Source organism: Orycteropus afer, unplaced genomic scaffold (genome assembly GCF_000298275.1).
Source record: "Orycteropus afer afer isolate SDZICR_OR568_19922 unplaced genomic scaffold, OryAfe1.0 scaffold00460, whole genome shotgun sequence".
Taxonomy (NCBI): domain Eukaryota; kingdom Metazoa; phylum Chordata; class Mammalia; order Tubulidentata; family Orycteropodidae; genus Orycteropus; species Orycteropus afer.
The window spans coordinates 1898820-1921434 of record NW_006922047.1 but is presented as its reverse complement, the minus strand read 5'-3'; the positions used below and the strand labels follow the sequence as shown (position 1 = coordinate 1921434).

At 57.6% G+C, this 22615-nt stretch overlaps 1 protein-coding gene across 1 annotated transcript in view; it reads left to right on the top strand.

Annotated features, from left to right (window-relative positions):
* NFIX (nuclear factor I X) overlaps window positions 1–21906 on the top strand; it is a 64145-nt gene extending 42239 nt beyond the window's left edge. The window contains exons 2-8 of the mRNA XM_007954386.2: window positions 6737–6799; window positions 7093–7167; window positions 7533–7653; window positions 8902–9038; window positions 11780–11902; window positions 13883–14058; window positions 21835–21906. Of these exons, the coding sequence (XP_007952577.1) occupies window positions 6737–6799; window positions 7093–7167; window positions 7533–7653; window positions 8902–9038; window positions 11780–11902; window positions 13883–14058; window positions 21835–21906 (767 nt within the window). The remainder of the gene's footprint in view (window positions 1–6736; window positions 6800–7092; window positions 7168–7532; window positions 7654–8901; window positions 9039–11779; window positions 11903–13882; window positions 14059–21834) is intronic.
* The last annotated feature ends 709 nt before the right edge of the window (window positions 21907–22615 follow it).

Sequence of the window (22615 nt, the reverse complement as noted above, 5' to 3'; positions counted from 1 at the left end):
ATGAGTCAGAATCGACTCGATGGCAATGGGTTTGGGTTTCTCATTGTAAGAAGTTCTGATGGTATAGTGGTTAAGGCATTTGGCTGTTAACCAGTAAAGGTCAGTGGTTCAAACCCACCAGCTGCTCCACAGAGGAAACATGGGGCAGTCTGCCTCCATAAAGATTTATAGCCTTGGAAACCCTATGGGGGTCGCTATGAGTTGGAAACAACTCTCTAGCAGTGAGTTTGGTTTATTTTTTTCTCATTATGAGGGTGAGATCCTCTAGCTAGGGGACTGTCTCCACATTCGAGGGGACCATCAAGAGCTGCTTGTGGCATAGTGCCTAATTCATTTGACTGCTAACCAGAAGGCTGGCAGTTCAAACCCCCCAGCCACTCCTAGGAAGGAACATTGGGCAATTTACTTCCATAGAGATACCGCCTCAGAAACTCAAGGAGGGATGTCTATGAGTTGGATCTGACTCCATGGCAGTGGGTTGTTTTTTTTTTTTTGTTTCTTTGTTTTGTTTTTTATCAAGAGCTTCAGGAGGACAATAGTCTTCATGGGGGTGCAGTCTGGAGGTCAAGGCTTCCAGACGAAGCCCAAGACCAGTGCATGGACCCTGCTCTCTGGTCTCCCGGGCACCACAATAGCAGATGGAGTGGTGTCCTCCCTTCCACAGCTTCACAGCCAGGCCTCGAGCCCTACCACGGCCCATCAGGCCCTTGGTCTCAAACAACAGGTTGGGGATAGGTGGAGAAGAGAGCTGTTTTTCCAGGAGTCAGCGCCCAGGTGGAATGGAGGGTCCTGTTAAAATGCCGGCCCACTCTGTCCACCCTAAGCTCCTTCCTTGAGCCCGGGCCACCAGGGGCAGTGAGGGTGGGTCAAGACAAGGATGTGACATGGTGTGCCTCTCTGCCTGGTCACCATCCCTCCTCCCGTCAGTTGTGTTCTTTTCTCCTTTCCCAGCAGGTGACTCAAGTCTAAGGCACAAGCCTCTTCAGCTCTGTGCACGGAGGGGGAATGAGGATGGGGGGAGAAGGCTATGGCCTGGTCAAATGGGTTCTCCCACCCTCACCTGCATCCTGCTCCCATGGCTTTAGGGCTGTGCTTCCTGGTCAGGTGGGAGACGAGGAATGACAGAGCCTAGGGTCTGTGTGTGTGTGTGTGTGTGTGTGTGAGCACACTTGCTTGTGCAGGGCCAGAGGTTGAGAGGCGGTTGAGGGAAAAGAGAGGCAGATCCTGGGAAGGCCAAGGCCCTGAGCCCCACCCACCCATGCCCTCTGGCTGCCCTCTTCTTAAGGACTTCCTGGGTACCCCTGTGTCTCCTTTTGCTGAGATGGAGAAAACCCCTCCGTGACCCGCCTTCTTGCCCCCTCCCTGCCCGTCCGCCTCATTCCTCCTTAGGGTGTCTCAGATTCTCGGACTTGGGTTTCAGGAGGCACAATAGTTACATTCTCTAGCCCTGAGTACTGGGGGCCTGGCCTCTGGCTTCTCTTGAGATTGGGTTTCCCGTGCCCGGGACACTCCGGAATTGGGGAGGGGGGGCACACGGTGGGCATGAGAGGTGCCCTGAACCACATCAGCCCTTCAAAGGGCAGGGTACCGCTGGTACCCAGACACCCACTCAGCCCAGAGCCCTCCCCTCCTGTTCTCAAACCAAGGGTCTGACAGGGCACTTGGCGCTGAGCACCCTGCGTACAAGGGGAGGAGGCCCCGGGGGCACCTTCTCACTTTCCCCGAGAGAGCAGAGCGTGGTGGCAGCATCTGCACACGAGTGTACATCAGAAGTGTGCTCACCCGTGCACCTGCCTTGCCTGGGTGTGCACGTGTGGAAGCGGAAGAGGCCGTGGGGCGGCTGGACAGGAAGATCCACATGGCTCTGAGGCAGAGTGTCCGTGGCAGCAAGGAAGAATTCCTCCCTTACCTAGTGGGAGCCATAAATATCTCCCTGTCTGTGTCTGGGAAAATATATATATTAAAAACATGCCATTAATCGGGGTTTATGTGCAGGGCTGGGCTCCTCCTGGCAGTTGGAGCCTCCCCCTCCAGGCCTTCTCTGAGAAGGCAAAGTCCTGTTGGAGACACAGAGGCCGCCGCCCTCGCACAAACGGGCTGAAGCGGGAGAGGAAAGGGAACTGGAGAAAGGAAAATGAAGGAGGAAAAGGAAAGGCAGAGAGACAGAGTGGAGCCAAGGCAGAGTACATGAGGCCAGGATCGGACTCTGAGGGACAGGCAGAGATCTGAATAAGGAAGTTCGGAGGAGTTGGGCTGCAGGAGGCAGGGTTTGGGGACCTTTGTGCCTATTCCAGGGGATGAGGAGGAACCTGGGGACGGGAAGGGCTGAGCTCTGTCCTGCCCTGCCCTGCTCTGGGTGCTCCACACCGCCTCCAGTCAATGCGGGGGAGTGACAGGTGCGGGCGAGCCGGGGAGCACTGGACCAGGAGCCAAATGCCATTTCAGGGTTTGTTCTGCTCAGTCCGGCCCTCGCTGAAACAGAATCCAGATTTAGCGCCTGCCCCTTCAAAGTCCTTCCTTCCAGGAGCCTCCGCAGTGGCTCTGCCTTGGATGCATGGAGGGCATGAGTAGCTAGGTCCCAAGGGAAGGACAGACAGACAGCACTTGTGAGCGACACACCAACCTGATCCCTGGCAGCATGGGGAATGCGCAGTGGGCTCTGCGACCCTCTCCATGGGACTCGGGGCAGGAACCCTGTCACCTGCCTGGGCAGGACATCAGTCTGGACACAGTGACTGGACTCAGTTTTGTTGTTGTTGTTGTTAGGTGCCATGTAGTTGGCTCCAATTCACAGCGACCCTATGTACAACAGAATGAAACACTACACCAGCCTCTCAGTCCTTGCTATACCTGAGCCCATTGTTGTAGCCACTGTGTCGACCCATCTTGGTTTTTAGGCAGCTCCATTTGATGAGGCCAAGTGGAGAGGGCTTTGCACATGGTGAGCTGCTGGTCTTCGTTGATGGAGAGTGGGAGAAGCTTTCCATCATCTTGGACCAAGTGGGTGGTAGCCATGTTCCCCGGCCCCTCCCTTTCTCCCTTCTCCTCTGCCTCCAGGAAATGATGGGAGCCTTTGTCTTTGAAGGGAGGCACAAGGAGGGGTCAAGCTCTGAACAGGGTGTGTGAACTCAGGGTGTCCACTGCTCTGGCAACCAGGCTGGAGAGGAGGTCAAGGCTGGAAAAGCTTTCAGGGGACAGCCTGCTGGGCCCAGAGGGCTGGGAATACGAGAGATGACCTCAGGGGCCATAGGCTGGGCTGCAGAGGATAAAGAGTGGAGTAGGGCATCTGCCCACCTTGTGCCAGCCAGCCAGCCCTGTCTCTGCCCCTCCACTTGCCCACAGGCCACCAGCTGGTTCATTGTCTCTGATGGGACAGCCGACTCTGGGGGCTCCCGTGTGGGCGGGAACTCTGACCCTTGTACCAGACAAGGACTCCCGGAGGCTCGGGTGTGCAGGGAAGGGAGGTGACAGAGGAACAGAGCGCTGGGGGTGGAGGAAGAGGCACAGGGAAGTCGTGGAGAAGGCCCTGCACTTTCAGCCGCGAGGCGCGAGAGCGCCCCAGCTGTTCAGCAGTCAAGTTCCCTCCTGTGCTCTTGGCAGTGGGCAGTGTGCAGGGCCTGTGAACAGGAGATAAAGAGTTCAGGCCGAGTGTTTTCTCTCACTAACTGTGGATTTGTGTGTTTGTTCAGCTGGTGGCTCTGATAAGCCCCTTTCTGCCAGATAAAAGCTGAGCAGCCCTGGGATGGATCCTGGGGAGGGCGAATGAAGGAGCAGCACCTCCTTTCTCCGCAGCGCCACCCTCCTGGATCCCGGGGCGATCTCCTCTCCTGGAAGCCCTGATGTGAAAGGGAGTCGAGGCCCAAGGACTGGCCATCCCCTGCGATACTAGGATGCCCCATGGCAGTACCAGCCGGGGGCACAGCTCCTGATACCCACGGGCTCTCTAGAACAGGCCTGGACTTTGGAGCCGAGCTCCCCACAGAGCTCAGGACCAGAAAGCTGATGCAAGTGGGCTTCCTGGGTGCCTGCCAGCTCTCTACCCGTGTCTGTTCGAGGCACATCCCCAAGACCAAGGCAGGACCAGACTCTGCCACCCATCACATCCTTCACTGTCCAGTGGTGCCTGTCACCACGTCTGGGCAGAGTCCCACTCTTAATTCACTAGTTAAGCCCCTGGGTCTGGGAATGGCCCGTGGGGGCTTCAGCAGGGTTGGAGCGAAGCAGTGGGGTCCCAAACCTTGGGCCCCAGTCCTCCCTGCCCTTCTGCTCTTGGAATGTGGCTTGAACAAGACGGTGGGGCTCTGGCCACAGCTGCCCCTGCCGCCCGGGCTGGCTCCTGAGCCTCGGAGTCTGGGCCCAGATTTCCAGTGTGTCTGCCTTTTGTCCTGGAGCTGAGCTGAGCATGCTGGGGGCTGGCGGGGGCGGCATTGTGGGCCCTGGCTGGGACAGCCAGCCGTAAGATGGCTGCCAAGGTTTAAAATGGCTGCCAGCAGCGAGCGGGCCGGCTTGGAGGCGTGTGGCAGCAACACTGCCCGTGCCCGGGCACTGGCTCCAGCTCTCCCCTTTACATGGCCCCGGTAGCAATAATAGTAGGATAACGTTTTGGGGCAGTTTCTTGGTTTAAAATGATTTTCTGTCTGCCCGCGCCTTCCTGGAGCCCCCATTTGTCTCTGCCTCGTGGCTGGCCCACCTCCATCTCTTTGTCGTCTTCTCTCCCGTCTTTCTGTCCCTGGGCTGAGTGTGCGCGTGCGCACCACACAGGCGTGCGGCTCTGTCTCCCCCTGACCATGGCAGTGGCTAGGATTGTGCCCCTGACGTGAACACCAGGATCTCCTCCTTCTCTCCCACCCATAGACTCAGGCCTGGAAGGCCTGGTGGAGACGGAATCGGTCCTGGGACAGATGTGTTCGGTAGCAGGCATCCTGAGCCTACACATCCTGTCCTCAATCAGCGACCTCTGGAGCAGGGAAGCTGGGCCCCAGGAGACAACAGCCATGAGACCTGGGTTCAGAGAGGCCTGAGAGTGTGTGCCTATTGCCTTGGGCTCTTCAGTTGCTCCCTCCTAGATCAGCTGGGGCTTGAACCAGACCCAGGGAGCCAGGAATGGACTCAAGTGACAGAGTAACATGCCACCACTGCCACCCTGCCACCGCCACCATTAAGGTGCAGAGAGGTTGTACTCTCAGGAAGCACTAAGGCTGTCCTATGGGCTCCCTCCCAAGCAGTAGGTGCCACTAGCAAAGAGATGACCTGGCGTGGTGTCCTTTCTCCCCATCCTTAATACCATCCCTGGGATGAGTACAAAGGGAGATGTGGATGGGCACACCCCAGTCTACAGGGGACGAGGGATACTGTCAACATTTTCCTTATAAACTTCTCCTTTTTTTCTTTTTTTTGATATGCTATGAGACTTCCTACTTTTGGAATTAAACTAAAATTAAATAAGGAAAAAGGATGGAGGAGGGGGTTTGAAACCGTTCTGGGGATAGTCTGCCCTTGCCACTGGTTACACAGAGGCAGACAGCCAGGAACTTGGCCTGAGCTGAGCACAGCCTTTGCTCTGAGACCTTTTTTTTGAGGGGTGCTGCCATTCTGCCCCTTCCCACTCTTCTGGAGTAGGCACGGAATCCCCTGCCCCATCTCCTGGGCTGGCCTCGCTCCTGGCTGGTCACGCTCCCTGGTGGCCTGGCTGTGAGGCCAGTGCAGGGAGGATGCCTGGGCCAGCAGGCGGGTGGTAGGCGAGACCAGGAGAAGCCCCAGCCCTCACCAGGGTGCCAGTGTTGAGATGCCACCCCCATGTTGTCCCCCTGCAAGCAGCTGATTCCTAACAAATGCCTACCCCACAACCTGCCCCGGCCCCCCTCTTCGCCAACCTCTCACCAGCTGTCGTGCCCGGGCAGGCATTCGGGAGGTCCCCGTTGTGCCCCTGGCACACAAAGCTTTGAGGGCATGGGGGGTGGGGGTGGGGGGCTTTCCCAAGCTCAACAAAATATTCACACGCACACTCCACCCTGCCCCCAGTCCTCTGTGTGCTCCCACCATACAATGGGCCCTTGTCTCGGGGCTCCCTGTGAGCAGCTGTGGCACCAGGGCATGAGACAGCCCAGACAGGCTGGCACAGAACGGGTAACGACGTCAGCGGTAAACCTCCCCCTCTGGGTTGCCAGGCACTGCCTGTGAGCACAGAGGTGAAGTGGGGGTGGGGTGGGCCAACAGGGATGGACTTAATTAAGGGAAGGGGCTGGTCCCCTGGGAGCTAGAGCCACTGAGCCTGGGGGGCCCCGGCGGTCTGTCCTAGCTGTGGACGGAGATGGGCACTGGCCTAGAGCTGCCTCTCAGGTACGGCTTCCTGCCCTGACCCTAGGGCCAGTGCTGTTCGTCCCCAGTGACTCTGCCCCCGGGGCACATTGGGCAATGTCTGGAGACACTTGTGGTTGTCAAAACTGGGAGAGCTGCTGGCGTCTAGTGGGGGGAGGCCAGGGCTGCTGCTGTGTGTCCTGTGGACCACAGGACGGTCTCCCACAGCAGAGAATGGCCCAGCCCAGATCTCAGGGGAGCAAGGTGGGCACACCTGTCCCAGATGTAGCCTGTCTCTCCTTTCCCCTCTTCTCGTCCCCCCGGCTTGGCTTGGGGAGGATGAAGGTGGTAGCTAGCCTGGATGGGCAGTGCCACTGGCGTGGCGCGGTTTTGTGTGAAATCTGGTCGTAATCTACTCTCTCCTTTGTGTCTCCTGCAGAATCCGGACAATCAGATAGTTCAAACCAGCAAGGAGATGCGGACATCAAACCACTGCCCAACGGTCAGTGCCTCCTGCCCCTGCCGGCTACATTCCCTCTGCCCTCTGCCCCCCGACAGGCCTGGTTTCCTCCATCCTTCCCCTTTACACCACTGTCTCTTGAGCTTCAGTGGTCCCTAAGGGGAAGGCGCTCACCTGAATACATCCCCTCTTCAGTGTAGACCCCAACGGTTGGGCAGGGGCCAGCCTGGGTGGGAAAATGGAGCTTGAGAGGGAGAAAGAGCTTGGAGAAAACCCACCGGCAGCCCCCTCCCCGCAGCCTTGCCTCCACTCACTCCTTTTTTTCCCTTTTTCAGGGCACTTAAGTTTCCAGGACTGTTTTGTGACTTCTGGGGTCTGGAACGTGACCGAGCTGGTGAGAGTATCACAAAGTAAGTGAGTCTCTTCCTTCTGGCCAGGGCTGAGCTCCGCAGGGATGGCTGTGGTGGGAGTGTAGGACTCAGACCTTCCCCTGCCAATGGGGTCTTCCTGGGGCTGGGGCGGGAGGCAGACCGGGCTTCCTGGGACACTCTCTAAGCAGGCCACCGTGCTAGATGGAGTAGAATGTCAGAGGCTGGCCTCAAGTTTCCACTACATTGGTGGGAAAATAATGACAACCAAAGGGCTCTTCCCAGGGACCCCCAATCAGGAGGAGGTTTCTCTGGCAGTGTGGGCTGAAGCTGCTTGTGGCAATGACACAGACCCCGATGGGCCACCAGTGCCTTCCAGTCTTATCTCGCTCTCACTTCTTTCCCAGCTCCTGTTGCAACAGCATCAGGGCCCAACTTCTCACTGGCCGACCTGGAGAGCCCCAGCTACTATAACATCAACCAGGTGACCCTGGGGCGGCGGTCCATCACCTCCCCTCCTTCCACCAGGTAAGCTCAGCCCCTTGCCCTCCCACCTCCACCCCAGGCTGCCCCAGGTGCAGCCTGCATGCTTCAGAATGTCACCCTCATTGAGGGTGCTGGCTCTGAGACCCCTCCCCACCCCTGTGCTTGGCCACTGGTTGAGATTCCTTCTTGACGCCATGTTGGCTCTCAGCCTGGGCCACAAAACGGAACAAGGCAGGGCTCTGCCCTGAAGATGCTCCTGAAGGGACCCAAAAGGACTTCTCTCTCAGGGAGGTGGCATTTGAGCCAATACATACAAGGAGCTGGTATAGGCATGGGGCGGATGCTCCAGGGAGAGAAGCAGTCTCGGTCTGGTGGGGCCGCCTCACAGAGGGTGTTGGAAGCCAGAAGGTATTTAGACTTCATCCCTGGGCAGTGGGGACCACTGAGAAGTTCTAAGCAGGGGGTGCTATGGATATGTGTTTCAGAAAGCCCCCTCCAGCAGCGGAGATGTGGGCAGGACTGGAGGCTAGTTAGGAGGCCATCTGATTGGCTGACTGAAGAGGTCCAAGGTGGGTGGTGTGGAAAGGAAAGGATGGAGTTGAAAGATGTCGGGAAGTGGAGAGTCACCCCTGGTCAGGGTGAGTCATGCAGGGCAGGGTCAGATCCCGCCTTTATTGAAAACTTTCATATTTTGGTCATTGTGATGTTTTTGGCATTCTTTTGGGTTTTTTAATGTGTGGTATTAAACAAGGAGCTCTGGTGGCACAGTGCCTAAGGCATTTGACTGCTAACCAGAAGGTTGGTGGTTCAAACCCACCAGCCACTCTGCAGAAGGAAGACTGGGCAATCTATTTCCATAAAGATTTACTGCCTTGAAAACCCAGTGCGGGTTGCTATGAGTTGGAATCGACTCAGTGGCAGTGAGTTTGGTTTTTGGTGGGTTTTTTTTTTTTTTTTTTCTTTTTTTGGTATTGGTATTAAATATTCATCTTGATGACTGAGCATTGTGGCGCCTCTACCCACCCCACACACACACTTTGTATCCCAGGTGAGTGCCTGGCTCGTGCCCTTGGGCTGATGGGATACAGTGGGTAAGGGAGAGGGAGCAGCTGAGGGTTTTGCCTGAGTTCTTGGACCAGTGAACAGTGATATCACAGACTGAGGGAAGAGGAGCGGGTTTGCAGCCTCCACCTCCAGGGAGCTGTGGACTAGGCGGCTCTCTGTGCTGAGTGACGTGGCCTGAACACCACAGCCTTGTCCCATCTGACCTGCCTCTCCTTCTCCTTCCAGCACCACCAAGCGCCCCAAGTCCATTGATGACAGCGAGATGGAGAGCCCTGTCGATGACGTGTTCTATCCCGGGACAGGTCGCTCCCCAGCAGCTGGCAGCAGCCAGTCCAGCGGGTGGCCCAATGATGTGGATGCAGGTATGGACACGGAGGTGGCCTCTTCTTATTGGCTTCTCCACTGTCGGGGACACGAGCCAAGCCTCCGCACCCCTGCAGCGGGAGGGTCACGGCCTCCTCTTCAGAGCCTCCTTGCTGTTTTTCTAGAGAGGCCGCCTCAGCCTTGTGGTCTTCATGGTTCCAAGCAATTTTTCAGCCTGGGCACTGCTGACATTTGAGGTTGCATTGTTCTCGATTGTGGGATGGGGGCAGAGGGGGTCCTTCTTGTGCACTGCAGGGAGTTTGTCAGCATCCATGGCCACTAGATGCCAGTAGCACCCTCATGCCAGGTATGACAGCCAAAAACGTCTCCAGCCATTACCCAATGTGCCCCAGACATTCCAAGAGTAAAATTGCCCCTGGGTCAAGGACACTGGTCTAAAGGGCCCAGCTTCTCACAGTAGGCATGAACGGAGGCTTTTTCAGACCAGAGAGAAGCTGGGGAAGGAAGAAGGTGGCAAGGGGAGAGTCTGGAGCAAGCCAGCCCCGTCCTTCCCAGTCCACTTCACCCACCCCATTTCTGCTGAGCCCACTCACCCTTAGTCTTTGTCTGAGTGGGTGGGCCCACTGGGAGAGCCCAGGTGGATAGAGTGGGTCCATACCTGTGTGTGTGTGTGCAAATGTGTATACATGCATGTGGGGCAGGGAGAAGCTGTGCAACGTGTGTGTCCTCGTAATGTGGTGTCTTGGGGGCTTGGAGTACAGCCCCAGAGTGTGTGGGCATGTGCAGGGCAGATCTGCCCTGACAGAACTGATGAGGCCTGTGGACAGGGCCTTGGTTCTCTGACACAGGTGGACTGCGGTCTATGCCGTTGCTATGTCCGATGTCATCCACATAAGCCCTCAGCTGCAAAGGGAGGTAGATGGGCAGCAGGCCAGGGCTGGGAGGGAAGCAAAGCGAAGGGAGGGGCAGCACTCGCTACCCTCCACCTGCCCCCTGAATAGAGGCTCTGGGCTCCTGGGAGGAGGGGAGGGGGTCTCGGCCTGGGACTGAGGGAAGGACCGCTAGACCACCGGAAGAGGTGTGCCTCTGCAGGACCTATGTGCCCCCTGCCAGGGTCTCTTCTCAGCAGGCTGGGACCTGGAGCTAGCCACAGCCTAGCTGCTTCCCTGAGGAGCCGGGAGCCCAGAGAAGGAAGGGGCTGAGAAGGCCCTGAAGACTCTGGGGCTGGGTATCAGGTGCCTAGTTAGGGCCTCAGTCAATGATGCCTCCGGGAATGGCTGCACCAGGAAGGGCCTGCAGGGTCCTTTCTGCAGCTGACTCCTGGCCCTCCAGGTCCCTCTCTTCCCAGACCTAGTTCTTCAGGAGCTCTTTCCTCACTGGCCTGTGTTCTTTCCTTTCTCAGCAGTCTCCTTTCAGCTGTCTGCGCTCCCATCTGCCATTTCTGCTCCTTCCAGCAGTCCTGCCATGCCCCCCCAGTGTCCTCCTGCCACACCCGAGCTCCCTTGCTTTCCCTTTTTTTCCTCTGAGACCCCCTCCCCCCACCGGTGTTGTTTCCCTGTACTGCCGACAAATCGCCAATTAAGCAGCCCAGCTGCAGGACGGGCAACAGCTGGGGAGGCGCTGTGTGGCAGCAGGGACAGCTGTGCACAGCTGGTGGGGAGCTCCCCCCCTCCCCACCATGCCAGCTATCAGGTGGCACACAGCTGCTGCCAGATAACACCTCTGCTGGCAGCAGAGAGTTCTCCCTCCCCTCCTCTTCCCTCTGTGGTTAAAATGGTTCTTACTTCTCTGTTCGGTGCCCCCCACCAGCCCCCACCAAAACAGATTCCATTTGCCCCATAAAGACAGTAGCTCTGGAGATTTGCTCCCACCCCACCTGACCCCTCCCAGCCTCGGCACCTCTGAGCTCAGCCCAGGACGGCTGTGAGCTCCCGAGAGCAAGAGTGGGTCAGCCTGCCCAGGGGGGTGCTGCTGCCCAGAAGTGGCCCTGGGCTCTTCTTTGTCCTGGTGTCATTGGACGCCATGCCTGCTGGGCACACAGATGACCTAGCTTGGTGACATCAGGCTCCTAGAGGCAGAGCTCAGGGGGGGGTGTTCTCTGTACACCCCCCACCCCCATGCATACTTCTACCCCCATCTCTGATAGCAGGAGCACAGCAAAGCCTCCAAACGACCCATCATCCTATAGCAAGCTAGCCTTGAACTTCACCCTTGGCCAAGAAAGTCCTTCCTATGCAGCTTTGTACCCACTGCTCAGGCCAGAGCAGCCCAAGGACTCCCCATGTCCTCCGTCCCCATCCCTGCCCTCTCCTCCATGGAGCAGGTGCTGTGGCTTCCCTGTGATTGGCCTGACACCAGTGGCTATGCTTCCTGCCCCACGCTGCCGCTGGGGGACATTGAGGGCAGAGCAAGGAGCCCTGGCTCCTCCCCACTAGAGCCCAGGGCTCCCTGGAGCAAACCCCAGCCTGTATTCCCTCCCCAGCTTACCTCCTCCCTCCTTCCTCACTGTCCCAGCCTTCTGCAGCCGCTGGGCTTGGTATCTGCTTGTGAGGGGCCAGCATGGGCCCCCTTGCTCAGCCCTTGCCCAGCGCATGACACCCCACTGTAACCCGGGGACCTTGCTCCTCTGCCCAGGCTGGCCTCAGAAGTGAAGAGAGCCTGGTGGGGAGGGCGCTGGGGAGGTATGGGCGAGGAAAGAAGGAACAAACTGCTGGCTTCCACCTTCCCTGCTCCTGCCCGGCCCGGCTAAACCTGCCCTGTGTTGCTGATTCCCCCCCAGGCCCGGCTTCTCTAAAGAAGTCAGGAAAGCTGGACTTCTGCAGTGCCCTCTCCTCCCAGAGCAGCTCCCCGCGCATGGCTTTCACCCACCACCCGCTGCCTGTGCTTGCTGGAGTCAGACCAGGTGAGAAATGGGGGGGGAGCGCCAAGGGGGGCAGTGGGGAGGCAGTAGAGCACGGAGGGGCCGCTGCACCGAGGAACAACCCCAGAGTGAAATTCCAAGCTTTCCGAGTGGGCCACACTGTGCGACGGTGGGTGGGCATGGGTACAGACCCTCTCTCCCCTGTGGCACCTCCACTGTGAACCAGAACATGCTCACCTGCTTCTCCCTCTCGTGTGTTTGTGTGTGCCCGTGTACATGCACGCCGTGTGTGTGCGTGTGTGCACACATGCACACGCCTGTGTGCACGCAGTTGCGCCTGCTTGCCAGCAAGCATGTGGGCTACGCGTGATACAGGATCCTCCCGGGGCCTCCTCCAACCTGCTGCCCAACCGCAGAGACCTCAGGCCACTCCTGCCCAGTGTCCTCTCCACTAGCAGGCTGTGGGAGCCCAGCACCAGGGTCCCCTGCTCTCTGCTCTTTTCTCCCAGCTCCTGGCTGAGCCAGAATCTGATTCCCCAGCGTTAACCCAGGTTGGCGTGTCGAAAAGAGCACTCTGCCCACGAGCCTGGGTGCCTGCAGTGGGCCTGGGCTAGCCAGCTCACTTCTCTGGGCCTCCTTTCCCTTCTCTGGAAATGAGGGACTAGGAAATGGGGTTCTCCTGGGCAGCTGGAGCAGGCACAAAATTTAAGGCAGTACCGAAAAACACAGCCTTCCCCACAGTCTTCCCCACACAGTCGGCCAGCCAGCCACTCTCCTGCTTCAGATCTAGATCTTCCTGAAGAGGTAGAGGCAGACAGGAAGTTGGGAGAGCCGAGTCCTCAACCTCCATCACTCCCTCACTCTCCTCTATAGTCCCTCAGCACCCATCTAGCAGAAAGAGGTCTTAACTCTTTTTTGGACACATCCCTGTGTCAGTCATACTGTCTCCTGGGCTCTCCTGTGGGACACTAGGAACAGCAGGTTTACTCTCCCGGCTTCCTCCTTGCGGCCTCCTGGCTGGGAGCCCAGAGGCCAACAGTGCTGGGCAGGGTGTAGTAGACGCACAGTGGGGGCAGGAGCCCAGGCCGGCAGGCAGCAGGAGGGCTCAGGCCGGCTCTGCTCAGCTTTTATGAACTCCAGAGAGAAGCCAAGTTTCCTCAGCCCCTAATGAAACTGAGAGCAAGAGCAAGCTGATTGGAAACAGACGGGGAATGAGGGGGCTCACAGAACAGAGAAGAGCTGGGGCCTGTGCAGGGGTGGGAATCGTGTGTGTATGCGTGCATGCGTGCATGCACGTGCGCACGCGTGTATGGGCACTAGGGCCGAGCACACGAGAATGGCGGCCTGGGCTGTGGCAGCCAGGTGCTCACCTCTGTGTGGAGAGTGTGTTGCAGGCACCCATCCTCCTGGCCTGGGGCTTTGTCTTCATCCAGAGCTCCACAGAGCTGGCTCTCAGACCTTACCCAGGCTCCCACCAGGGGCCTGGACCCCATGAGGCGAGTTTAGCACTGCTCAGGTTTCAGGAAGCACCGCAAACTCCGTCATGAGAATAAATAGTATCTCGTAGTGCAATACTTTAAAAAAAAAATCAAAACTAATGCAAAAAAAAAGACGAACAAATATCGAGATTTCAAAAAAGACAGGATCTGACCCTGCACTTGCGTGCCCCTACCTCGCCTGTCTTACCGTAACCTTACCCTAACACTGGCCCTGGTTTCAGTCACACTTTGTTTACAAAAACAGGAGGCTAGCCCATGGACCATAGTTTGCTGATAAGATTTTTTTTATATTGCATTAAAATGTTATTTGTCTGGATGGCTGTGTTTTTCGGTACTGCCTTAAATTTTGTGCCTGCTCCTGCAGACCAAACCTTAGGTCACTTAGGGTTCTGGAGTGTTTGAACTCCCTGCTTCTGTTCTCTTTTCCTCCGGCTCCTCCTGCCAATACCGTTCCCCTCCTCTTCCGGCATCCACCAGCTGGCCGCTTGTCCCTGACGTCCTTGTCTTCCCCACGTGCATGCAGGGAGCCCCCGGGCCACAGCGTCAGCGCTGCACTTCCCCTCGACGTCCATCATCCAGCAGTCAAGCCCGTACTTCACACACCCGACCATCCGCTACCACCACCATCACGGACAGGACTCGCTGAAGGAGTTTGTGCAGTTCGTGTGCTCAGACGGCTCGGGCCAGGCCACCGGACAGGTGAGTCCAGAGGGCCCAGGAGCCCCACTACAGTCTCATCTCTGTGTCTGTCTGTCTGTCTTGAGGCTCACAGGGAGAGGACCAGAAAACTGGGAGGCCCCTGGGTCTGGAACAGCAGGGAGAGTGCTAAATGTCTCCGTTTTCTGGGTCTAGGGGTGGGGGTCCATTTATCAGACCAGGGCCTGACTATCATGATCCAGAGAGGCAAGAGAGTGGCTGGGCCTGCCTTGCCCTCCTGCAGTCTCTGTTCCCCTGTGGGAATGACCTTGTGCACCAACCGGCCTGGCTCTGGACTCCTATCTGATAACACCCCTATCAATCTCAAGGATCCAAAGATTCATTAGGTCGTAGGCCAGAGTTTCCCAGCCACGGCGCTATTGATATTTGGGGCCTGATCGTTCTTTGCTGTGGGAGGGCTGTCTTGTACACTGTGGGGTGTTTAACAGCATCCCTGGCCTTAATCCACTAGCTGCCTGTATACCTCTCCCCAGTTGTGATAATCAAGAATACCCATACCCCTAGATGTTGTTGCTGAATGTGCCCTGAGGGGCAAGACTGTACTTAGGTGACGGCTACCTTTCTAGAAGAAAGGTTCCATCCCACAGGGGCCATTACGGATGCTTCTGGTGGCGTGACTCTGTGTCACCAAACCTTAGGTCAGTTAGGGTTCTGGAGTGTTTGAACCCCTTCTGCTCCTGGGAAAGGGCCACTGCCTGGGTGGCGGGCTCACTATGGCCTTCTGTGGCCCCACAACCCTTCTCCATCACTGGGCTCAGGTCCCAGTCACTGACAAGCAGAAACACCGGGCCGCTTAAACCACAGGAATGAATGATCCCAGCAGTTAGCGGGCCAGAGATGACCCTTCTGTGGGACAGTGGTTCCTCGTTCAGTCAGAGCCAAGCCCCCTTGGAGACCACTTGAGTATGGACACAGTCAGTGGTCCTTAGACCTGTGGAAATGTTCCAGACATCCAGCTCCCTTTTGAGAAGCCCGATCTCTTGTCCAGTCCAGCTGTTCCAGCTCAGAAGCCTCTGTGAGAGGCCTGGGGGAGGATGCTCAAAGGGCTTCCGTGATGGGGAAGGGTGCTCCGAAGCCCTCTCTGTGCCCACAGAGGGTGGCCTCCCCGTGCTGCCCCAGGGTATGCTCTGCCGGCAGTGGGCATTTGCTGAGTGCTGGCTAATGGATTTGGGGCCTGGGAGGGAGAACGTGTTCCTGTAACTCCCAGGCCCTGTCTCGCCTGCCCTGCTGTCACGGTTCAGAATGGAAGCCGTTGCCCTTCCGTCCCTCTCCTCGCTGTCCTTTAGCTTTCCTTGTCTCTTGCTGACTCTGCACCTCCTCAGCACGCTTAACCTTCCCCATTTCTCTGAGCAGCTCCATCCACTTTTCGGGGTATGTAGTGAAGAATGGATGTGACCCTTACAGCTGCCACCAGCCCGTATGCCCAGCCCCCAAGGGGCTTGAAGTTTGCAGCTCCGCTTCCCAGTATCAGAGAGGCCAGGGATGCCTCTTTGCCTGGCTTCTCACCTACAAAGGCGCCTGGGGTTTGGAATCAAAATGACCTCAGGACCAGTTTAGCCCAAGGAGCCAAACCTAACTCATAAGACCTGTGGGAGAGTGGGTCAGTCAGTCCCCTGGCCGTCCTGAAGGCTGGGTCCTGGCCCCTCCCTTGACTATTCAGGATCAGGGCTCGCTCTGTCTGCCATGTTCTCTTCTTGAGGCAGGCTCCTGCTCCAAGTGGACTGTGGGCAAAATGCTGCAGGCAAGGCTGTCAACAGCCCCACTAGTTAAGCAGAGAGTGTAACCCAGCTGGGGTGAGCTGTGTTTTGTCTTGTGCCTGTTGTACCAAAGACACGAGGAGTGTGGTTGAGAGGGAGCCTGTTCGATGGGGCCCACCCCAGCTTCCGAGAGACCTCACCATGCTGTGCAGAAAGAGCCAGAGGCTTGGGATTCTGCAGGTGACCCCTGCAGGGAGGACTAGTGTCTGCCTGGGCTTGCTGCATGACCACTTCTGGAGCAGTGGTTCTCAAGACTTGGCACGCACGAGAGTCACCTGGAGGTGGCTGAGCCTCACCTGCAGGGCTCTGATTTAGTACGTCTGGGGTGGGCCTGATAACCTGCATTTCTGACAAGCTCCTAAGTGATGCTGATTCTATTGCTGGTCGGGGGAGCCTTCTTTGAGAACCACTGATCTAGAGTCGACAGGCATAGTCCTAATCTCCTTGAGATGCTGAAGTTGCATATCATGTTTCCAGGAGAAGACAAGCGTATAAAAATTTTACGGACAATTTCACGAGGATTCCCAGATACCCCTGAAGCTCATCCTTGGATCCTAGGGGAAGTCCTCCTATTTTGAAGAACCAAATCATCCAAGCCAGGTGGAGAGAGAACTCGGAGATGCAGAGGGGAGAAAGAATGCCTGACTAGCTGAATATCAGGCAGAAAGAAGAGAGCACCAAGTCAACGTGGTGGAGACGCTGAAGAGCCTGATGGCAGCCTGGACTCAAGCTCAGCTCTGGCCACCAAAGATGGGCAAACCAAGCCTGCTAGGTCCCTTCCCGTTCTTGACTTACAAGGCTTTAGACACCACAAAGTCACAAGTCCGGGAGATTTTTTTTTTTAAGTTTGGTTTGTATCCTAGCCAGAATGGAGACATCCTAGCTTACAGAGGGGCTGGCTGGAAATTATTTTTGAAAACGGAATTTTGTAAGTCAGTGGGTTTCAGCATCCAGCTAGGCCAGGACTAGGGTTATTGGCAGGATGAGCAATGTAGACACTCCTGGCAGAGCCAGGCTCTGCAGACTGGAAGGAAGTGGAGGCCACCCTGTTGTGGCAGGGCCTGTATGGAACGTTCCTGACCACCAGCCTCTCAGAAGCTGAGCTTAGGAAGGCCCTGAGAGGAGAACTAGTGAGGCTTTCATCCATCGGAACCGGCCCACCTCCTGCCTAGATGGAAGAACATGGTATGAACGAGCCAGGCTGTGGGAATAAAGGAGAAGGCCGCTGGTTGTAACTCGACATCCACCTGCAGGGCTGGCAAACCCACTCACTGGGAGCCAGAGAGCCGACTGGAAGTACTACGGGGCTCCAGCCAGGGCACAGATGAGGACCAGTAGCCATGGTCTTTTGTCAGAGACCTCTTACAGTTGTCACCCTAAGTGGGCAGGAGCCCTTTAGAGGAACAATGCATCAGACTAGGCGTTCGTCATTAGGAGTGAAGGATTATGGGGTCAGTCTGTCCCACAGAGCCAGGGGTGGGGGGACAGAGGGCGTAGCCTGTGCAGGTCAGCCACAGGCTACTACTGGGACTTTCACATCTAGCAGGTCAGATGAAGAGGTTCCGTTCAAGTCACGTCATTGCCCTCAACCCCCAGGGAAGCGTGGGCCACACAGAGGTGATGTCCTACCATCTTGTCAGAGGACCAATAACCAGATGGCCAGGGGTAGAGAGAGAGAGCAATTGAGATTAGGGAGTTTGGATGGCTCCCAAGGAGGGGATGGTTTTTCCTGAGCAGACCTTGAAGGGTGTGAGAAAGAATATCCCAGACAGAGGGCTCTGCAGCAAGCAAAAGTGTGAAGCCCAGACGGCTCAGGGTGTGTTCTACCAAGCACCAGCTGATTTGCAGGGATTTGCAGCTGATTGGGAAGGAAAGGCATGGGCGGTGGAGGACCCCATCAGGCTCTAGTGGGGGCCTTGGACTGCCCTCTGGGGAGCTTGGATTGTATGTCAGATATAGTTGTGGGAGATTTCAGAGAGAGTAACCTAAGCTAACTCAGATAGAGGTGGAGGGGGGCTCAGCCTTGAAAGGACACGTAGAAGCTCTGGAGGCAATCGACAAGACTGTGAGATCCCGGCCTCCCAGTGGTAGCCAGTGACTTTGGATAAATGACTTACTTGCTTCCTGTTTGTGCCATGGAGGTAGTAGACCTTCCCTTACAGCAGGCTTTCTCGACATCCACACATTGTGGTAGGGACTGGCCTGTGTGACAACAAAGTTTCTAGGACATGGAAATGTCCCCCGGGGGCAGAGTCCCCCCCCGGTTGAGAACCTTATGGGGTGCTTGGGGAGACTGGTCACAATGTCACTGAAGTGCCTGACACAGAGCCAGGTGCCCAGTTGTTATTGTTATGTGCCATCGAGTCGGCCCCGACTCATAGCGACCCCTCCTTGGGTTGCCTAGGCAGTATCATTACGGAAGTAGATTGCCCAGTCTTCCTTCCGAGAAGTGGCTGGTGGGCTTGAACCGCCAGCCTTCTGGTTAGCAGTCAAGTGCCTTAGGCATTATGCTACCAGAGGCACCCAGTAGAAGTCTCCTTATCACCAAAACAAACCAAACTTGCTGCTGTCAAGTCACATCCAACTCATAGCAACGCCTCCTTGGGTCTCCGAGGTGGTATCTCTATGGAAGTAGATTACTCAGTCTTCCTCCAATCTCCTTATCACAGTCCAAGGTAAATCAGTGAGAAGAGAAAGGGCTGGCTGGGAGACATCCAGGAGGTGGGACGTCTGGGTTTTGCCCACTGATGGAACACAGGAAAACCCCCCGCATCCCAGCTAGGGGGCTAGGAGGCAGAGCGTTCCTCTGTGGGAGAAGAGCCGGGTTAGAGTTTAGGGTGAAATGTATAGACCGGGCCTCCCTGAGCTCGGCAGCAGGTACAATGGAGGGCGCGCCATGTGGAGCAGTGGGAGGTATTGTCCAGAGCTCCTGGGATGTCTCTCAAGGAAACTGCTTGCAAGAAGCAGGGAATCCTCTGCCTGAAGACTAGTACACAAGGCCACAGGACTTGGAGGGGAAAACACGAGTGTGGTGCACAAAAGGGCACAGAGGACAAGGAGTGGACACCGCTGACTGAATGTCCCTGGCTTTCTGAGGATGTCGTCCAGGGGAACACCACTGGAAGAGCTGCACGGGAACAGAGCTGGCAGAGATGGCCGTTTCCTCTCCCGCTGGTCTTTCAAGAATAGATGAGAACACCACATTCGGCAGACAGCAAGGACACAGCCTGCCCTAGCTGAGAGGCAAGCCCCCATGAATGCCTGGTATGCTCCCTGAGGCCACGAGCTGGGGGTAGAACTGGCGGCCCTGTGACCTCACTTGCATCAGCCAGCCCCCGTTGAAGGGCCCACAGGAGGGGAGGTACAGTGTGTGTTTTGGGGTAGGGAGCCAGGGGGCTGGCTGGCTGACCCTTCCTGCCACAGGAGAAGGTCTTCAAGAACTTCTAGGTGCAGCTTCACGTAGGTGGCACGTTTTTGTACCTAAAACATTTTCCCTAAGAAATAATAAACCACTCGTCGGACGCCCCCTTTTCTTCCCTCCCACAACTTCAAAAGAGGATCAAAAAAAAAAAAAAAAAACCAGAGAGAGAGAGAAACACCCGAGACACCAAAGAGAGGCCTTAAACACTCACCCATCCCGTGCCCCGGAGGAGAGGAGCCAATTCTGCACCTTCACAGGGAGCGCCCGCTCTCGGGAGCGAGCCGGCATGGCGAGGGAGCCCTCCCGAGGGGCCGGCCGCTGCTGCCCGGCCCACAGGGGAGCGTGTGTCTGTGTGTGATGTGCCTTCATGCGTCACTCTATTTATGTTGTTCGCAGCCCAACGGTAGCGGCCAGGGCAAAGTCCCGGGGTCATTTTTGCTACCGCCGCCGCCTCCAGTGGCCAGACCTGTGCCCCTTCCTATGCCTGATTCCAAATCCACCAGCACTGCCCCAGACGGCGCCGCCTTGACTCCTCCATCACCTTGTAAGTGGACGATGAAACCAAACCACAACGCCCAGCATCCCCGGCCCATCCAAAACCGTCTCCACAGCAAAAGAAAACGCCCCTCCCTCACTGCCAAGGCCCCTCCCAGAGCACCACCGAACCTCCCGGACAAGAGCAGAGCCGAGCCCCTCAGCCCTGGCCCCACTGGGCCTTAGTTGCACCAGGCGGCCCACCCCCCCGCGAGCCCCAGTGGGGCCCCTTGCCCAGGCCCCTCCGGGGGGCGGGAGGGAGAGCACAGTGGGCCACGGCGACAGGGTGCTGGCGGGGCGGAGGGCCGGGAGGCGAAGCCATGCCATCTCCATGCGTGATTGCTGTCTTTCTGTGTTTTTGTTTTTTATTTTCTGTTGTTCTGTTGTTCCCCTACACCAAGAAGGTTCAGTGTTACCACAAGGCGACGTCACCACCATCCTCTCTTGCCTTCCCCCCTTCCCTTCCATTCCGTGGCCTTGGGCCTTGCAAGGTGCAGCAGGCAGCCCTGGCCACTAGGCTCATGTTGGGTTTTTCGTTGCTGGTCTTCCCCCCCACACCAGCTCCTTCCCCAGGTTGGATGCTCCAAGGACCAGGGAGGGCGGGGCCTCTGTTGACCTCACTTTTCTCTCTCTCTTTTTTAAACTAATAACAAATTTTGACAAAGGGAAGAGACCGATCTTGGCTGAGCAGCCCAAGGTAGACCCGACGTGAAGAACAGGAGAGGCGGCGGGTGGGCGGCGTGCTGACTGCAGGGACGGGTGGGCAGGGCTCCGGCCCTCTGGGGGGCTGCCGGAGGGGCGGCACCGGGGGTGCGGCCATGTCACCTCTTCTTTCGTTACCTGTCTCTCCTCCTCTCTCTCATGGTTTGTGTTCTTTTTCCTCCTTCATCCTTTTCATGCCATCCTCACACCCACATCCGCCATAAGACGCAAGGTCACAGGCATTGCAAGAGGGTGGGGCCACAGGACAGGGAGGCAGGGCAGTGGGCTGGTGGGGGCGCTCCTGGAGAGAGATGGACAGTCTGGTGTCCAGCACATGGTCCCTGGGGTGGGGCTGGGGATGGGCTTGGCCCCCAGGCAGCCTGTGACATTCCTTACTTCCCTTTGAGTGCATCCCCCCTCTTGTGGGGCAGGGCCTGTTCCTTCCTGCAGGGCTCCATCCAGCAAGAAGCCCGGCCAGAGCTCAGGGGTGTTTGTCTGTTTGCCTCCTCGGGCCCCAGGACTGCTGACTCCAGGCTCCCATGCCCTGGGGCCCTACCAGGCCCTTTGGCCACCTCCACTTCCACCTGTCTCAGGCCAGGGATCACAGGACCCCTTGGCCTGGCTTGTCTCTCAACCTGCCATCCCTGGGCCCAAGCCAGCCAGCCAGCCCTGAGGCCCCCTCTCTGACCCCGTCCTGCCCTGCTCATCCTTTGTCTGGGCCCCTTTGGGGTTGCCCCACCTGCCCCGTCGTCAGGCTGCCCAGGTGGGAGATGGAGCAGCACTGAGTGAAGCCAGGAGATGCCCCCTTGGTTTGGAGAGGTGATGGGGACTGCCTTCCCCAAATAGTATGAGGCCAGGCCGCTAGAGCTCCTGTCCTCCCCCAACTCGCTCTCCTCAAACCTGGGGGTGGGTGGCCAGTAAGAAAGCCAGGGCATCCACTGAGGACTCTTTTAACATGAGGGTTGTCCCCACCCCTGACCAATGCCTCATTAAGGGAAATGAAATGGCCCAAGAGACCTCTAAGCTCCAGCCTCCAGGATCTGCTCCTCACCTGGGACCAGGAAAGAGGAGGAATGGTTGTGGCTGCCAGTGCTGGGGGCAGTTCATGTTCCTGGCCAGGGGGATAAGGGGTCCCTCCTGCGTGGGGACGACTGGCTCGGGGTGGGGAGAGCAGGCTTGGAGTGGCCTGCAGCACAGCTGTCCCTCCTGGCCCTGTCCTTCCCCAGCGTAGATGCGGCCAGCACGGTGTAACCCTGTCTCTCCCTCTCCTAGCAGCCCCAAAGGGCAGTGTCCAGGGGCCTCCAAGGCCTGACGGGTCTCTTCCTCTCTTCCCTGCTCCCACAGCATTCGCAGCGACAGGCGCCTCCTCTGCCAACCGGTTTGTCAGCATCGGACCCCGGGACGGCAACTTTCTGAACATCCCACAGCAGTCTCAGGTAGGATGGTGGATGATGGTGGTGGTGGTGGTGGGAGCAGGAGCTGGGGGCACCAGAGTGGGGCCTGAGCGAGGACATCTTGGTGTTAGGGAAGAGGCTGGGGGCCTTCAGCCAATCAGGGAGAGGGGGCTGGGGCGGAGTTGGAGGGCCCAGCTGAGCCTGCCTCCCCAGGCAGCCCCCAGGCTCCCTGGCTAATCAGCTAATTGGGTAATTAGCTCTGACAGCCCGGCCCTGGGGAAGGCTGCCAAGGACCTGGGGCTGCAGCCCTCTGGGTCAGGCCTGGTGGAAGCAAAGATGGAAGCCTGGGACCGAGGCCCCATCCTGGAGAAGGACAGCGCCTGCCTCTTTGCTTTCTTCCTTTTCCTCCAGCTCCAGCAGGAAGTTCTGGCCCCCAGCCCTCCTCTCTTCCTTGGCTTTGGGTGGGCTGGGCAAGGGGTGGGCTCTGTGGGCTGCGTGCCTGGAGACTCTAGCACCAAGGGCAGGGCAGGGCCTGCTGCCGCCTAGGAGGCTCCTCCCCCAAGTCCAGATGAATCCTGTTAGAGGGAAGGCCAGGCTGCTGGGCCCCCAGCTCTGCTCTGTGCCCTGCCCACACCACCCCAGTTCTCACTAGGGAAGGAGATAGGCCAGCCTCAGGCTGGAGGTTTTACACATGCAAGTGTACACAGGCGTGCACACACATGGGCCTCCCC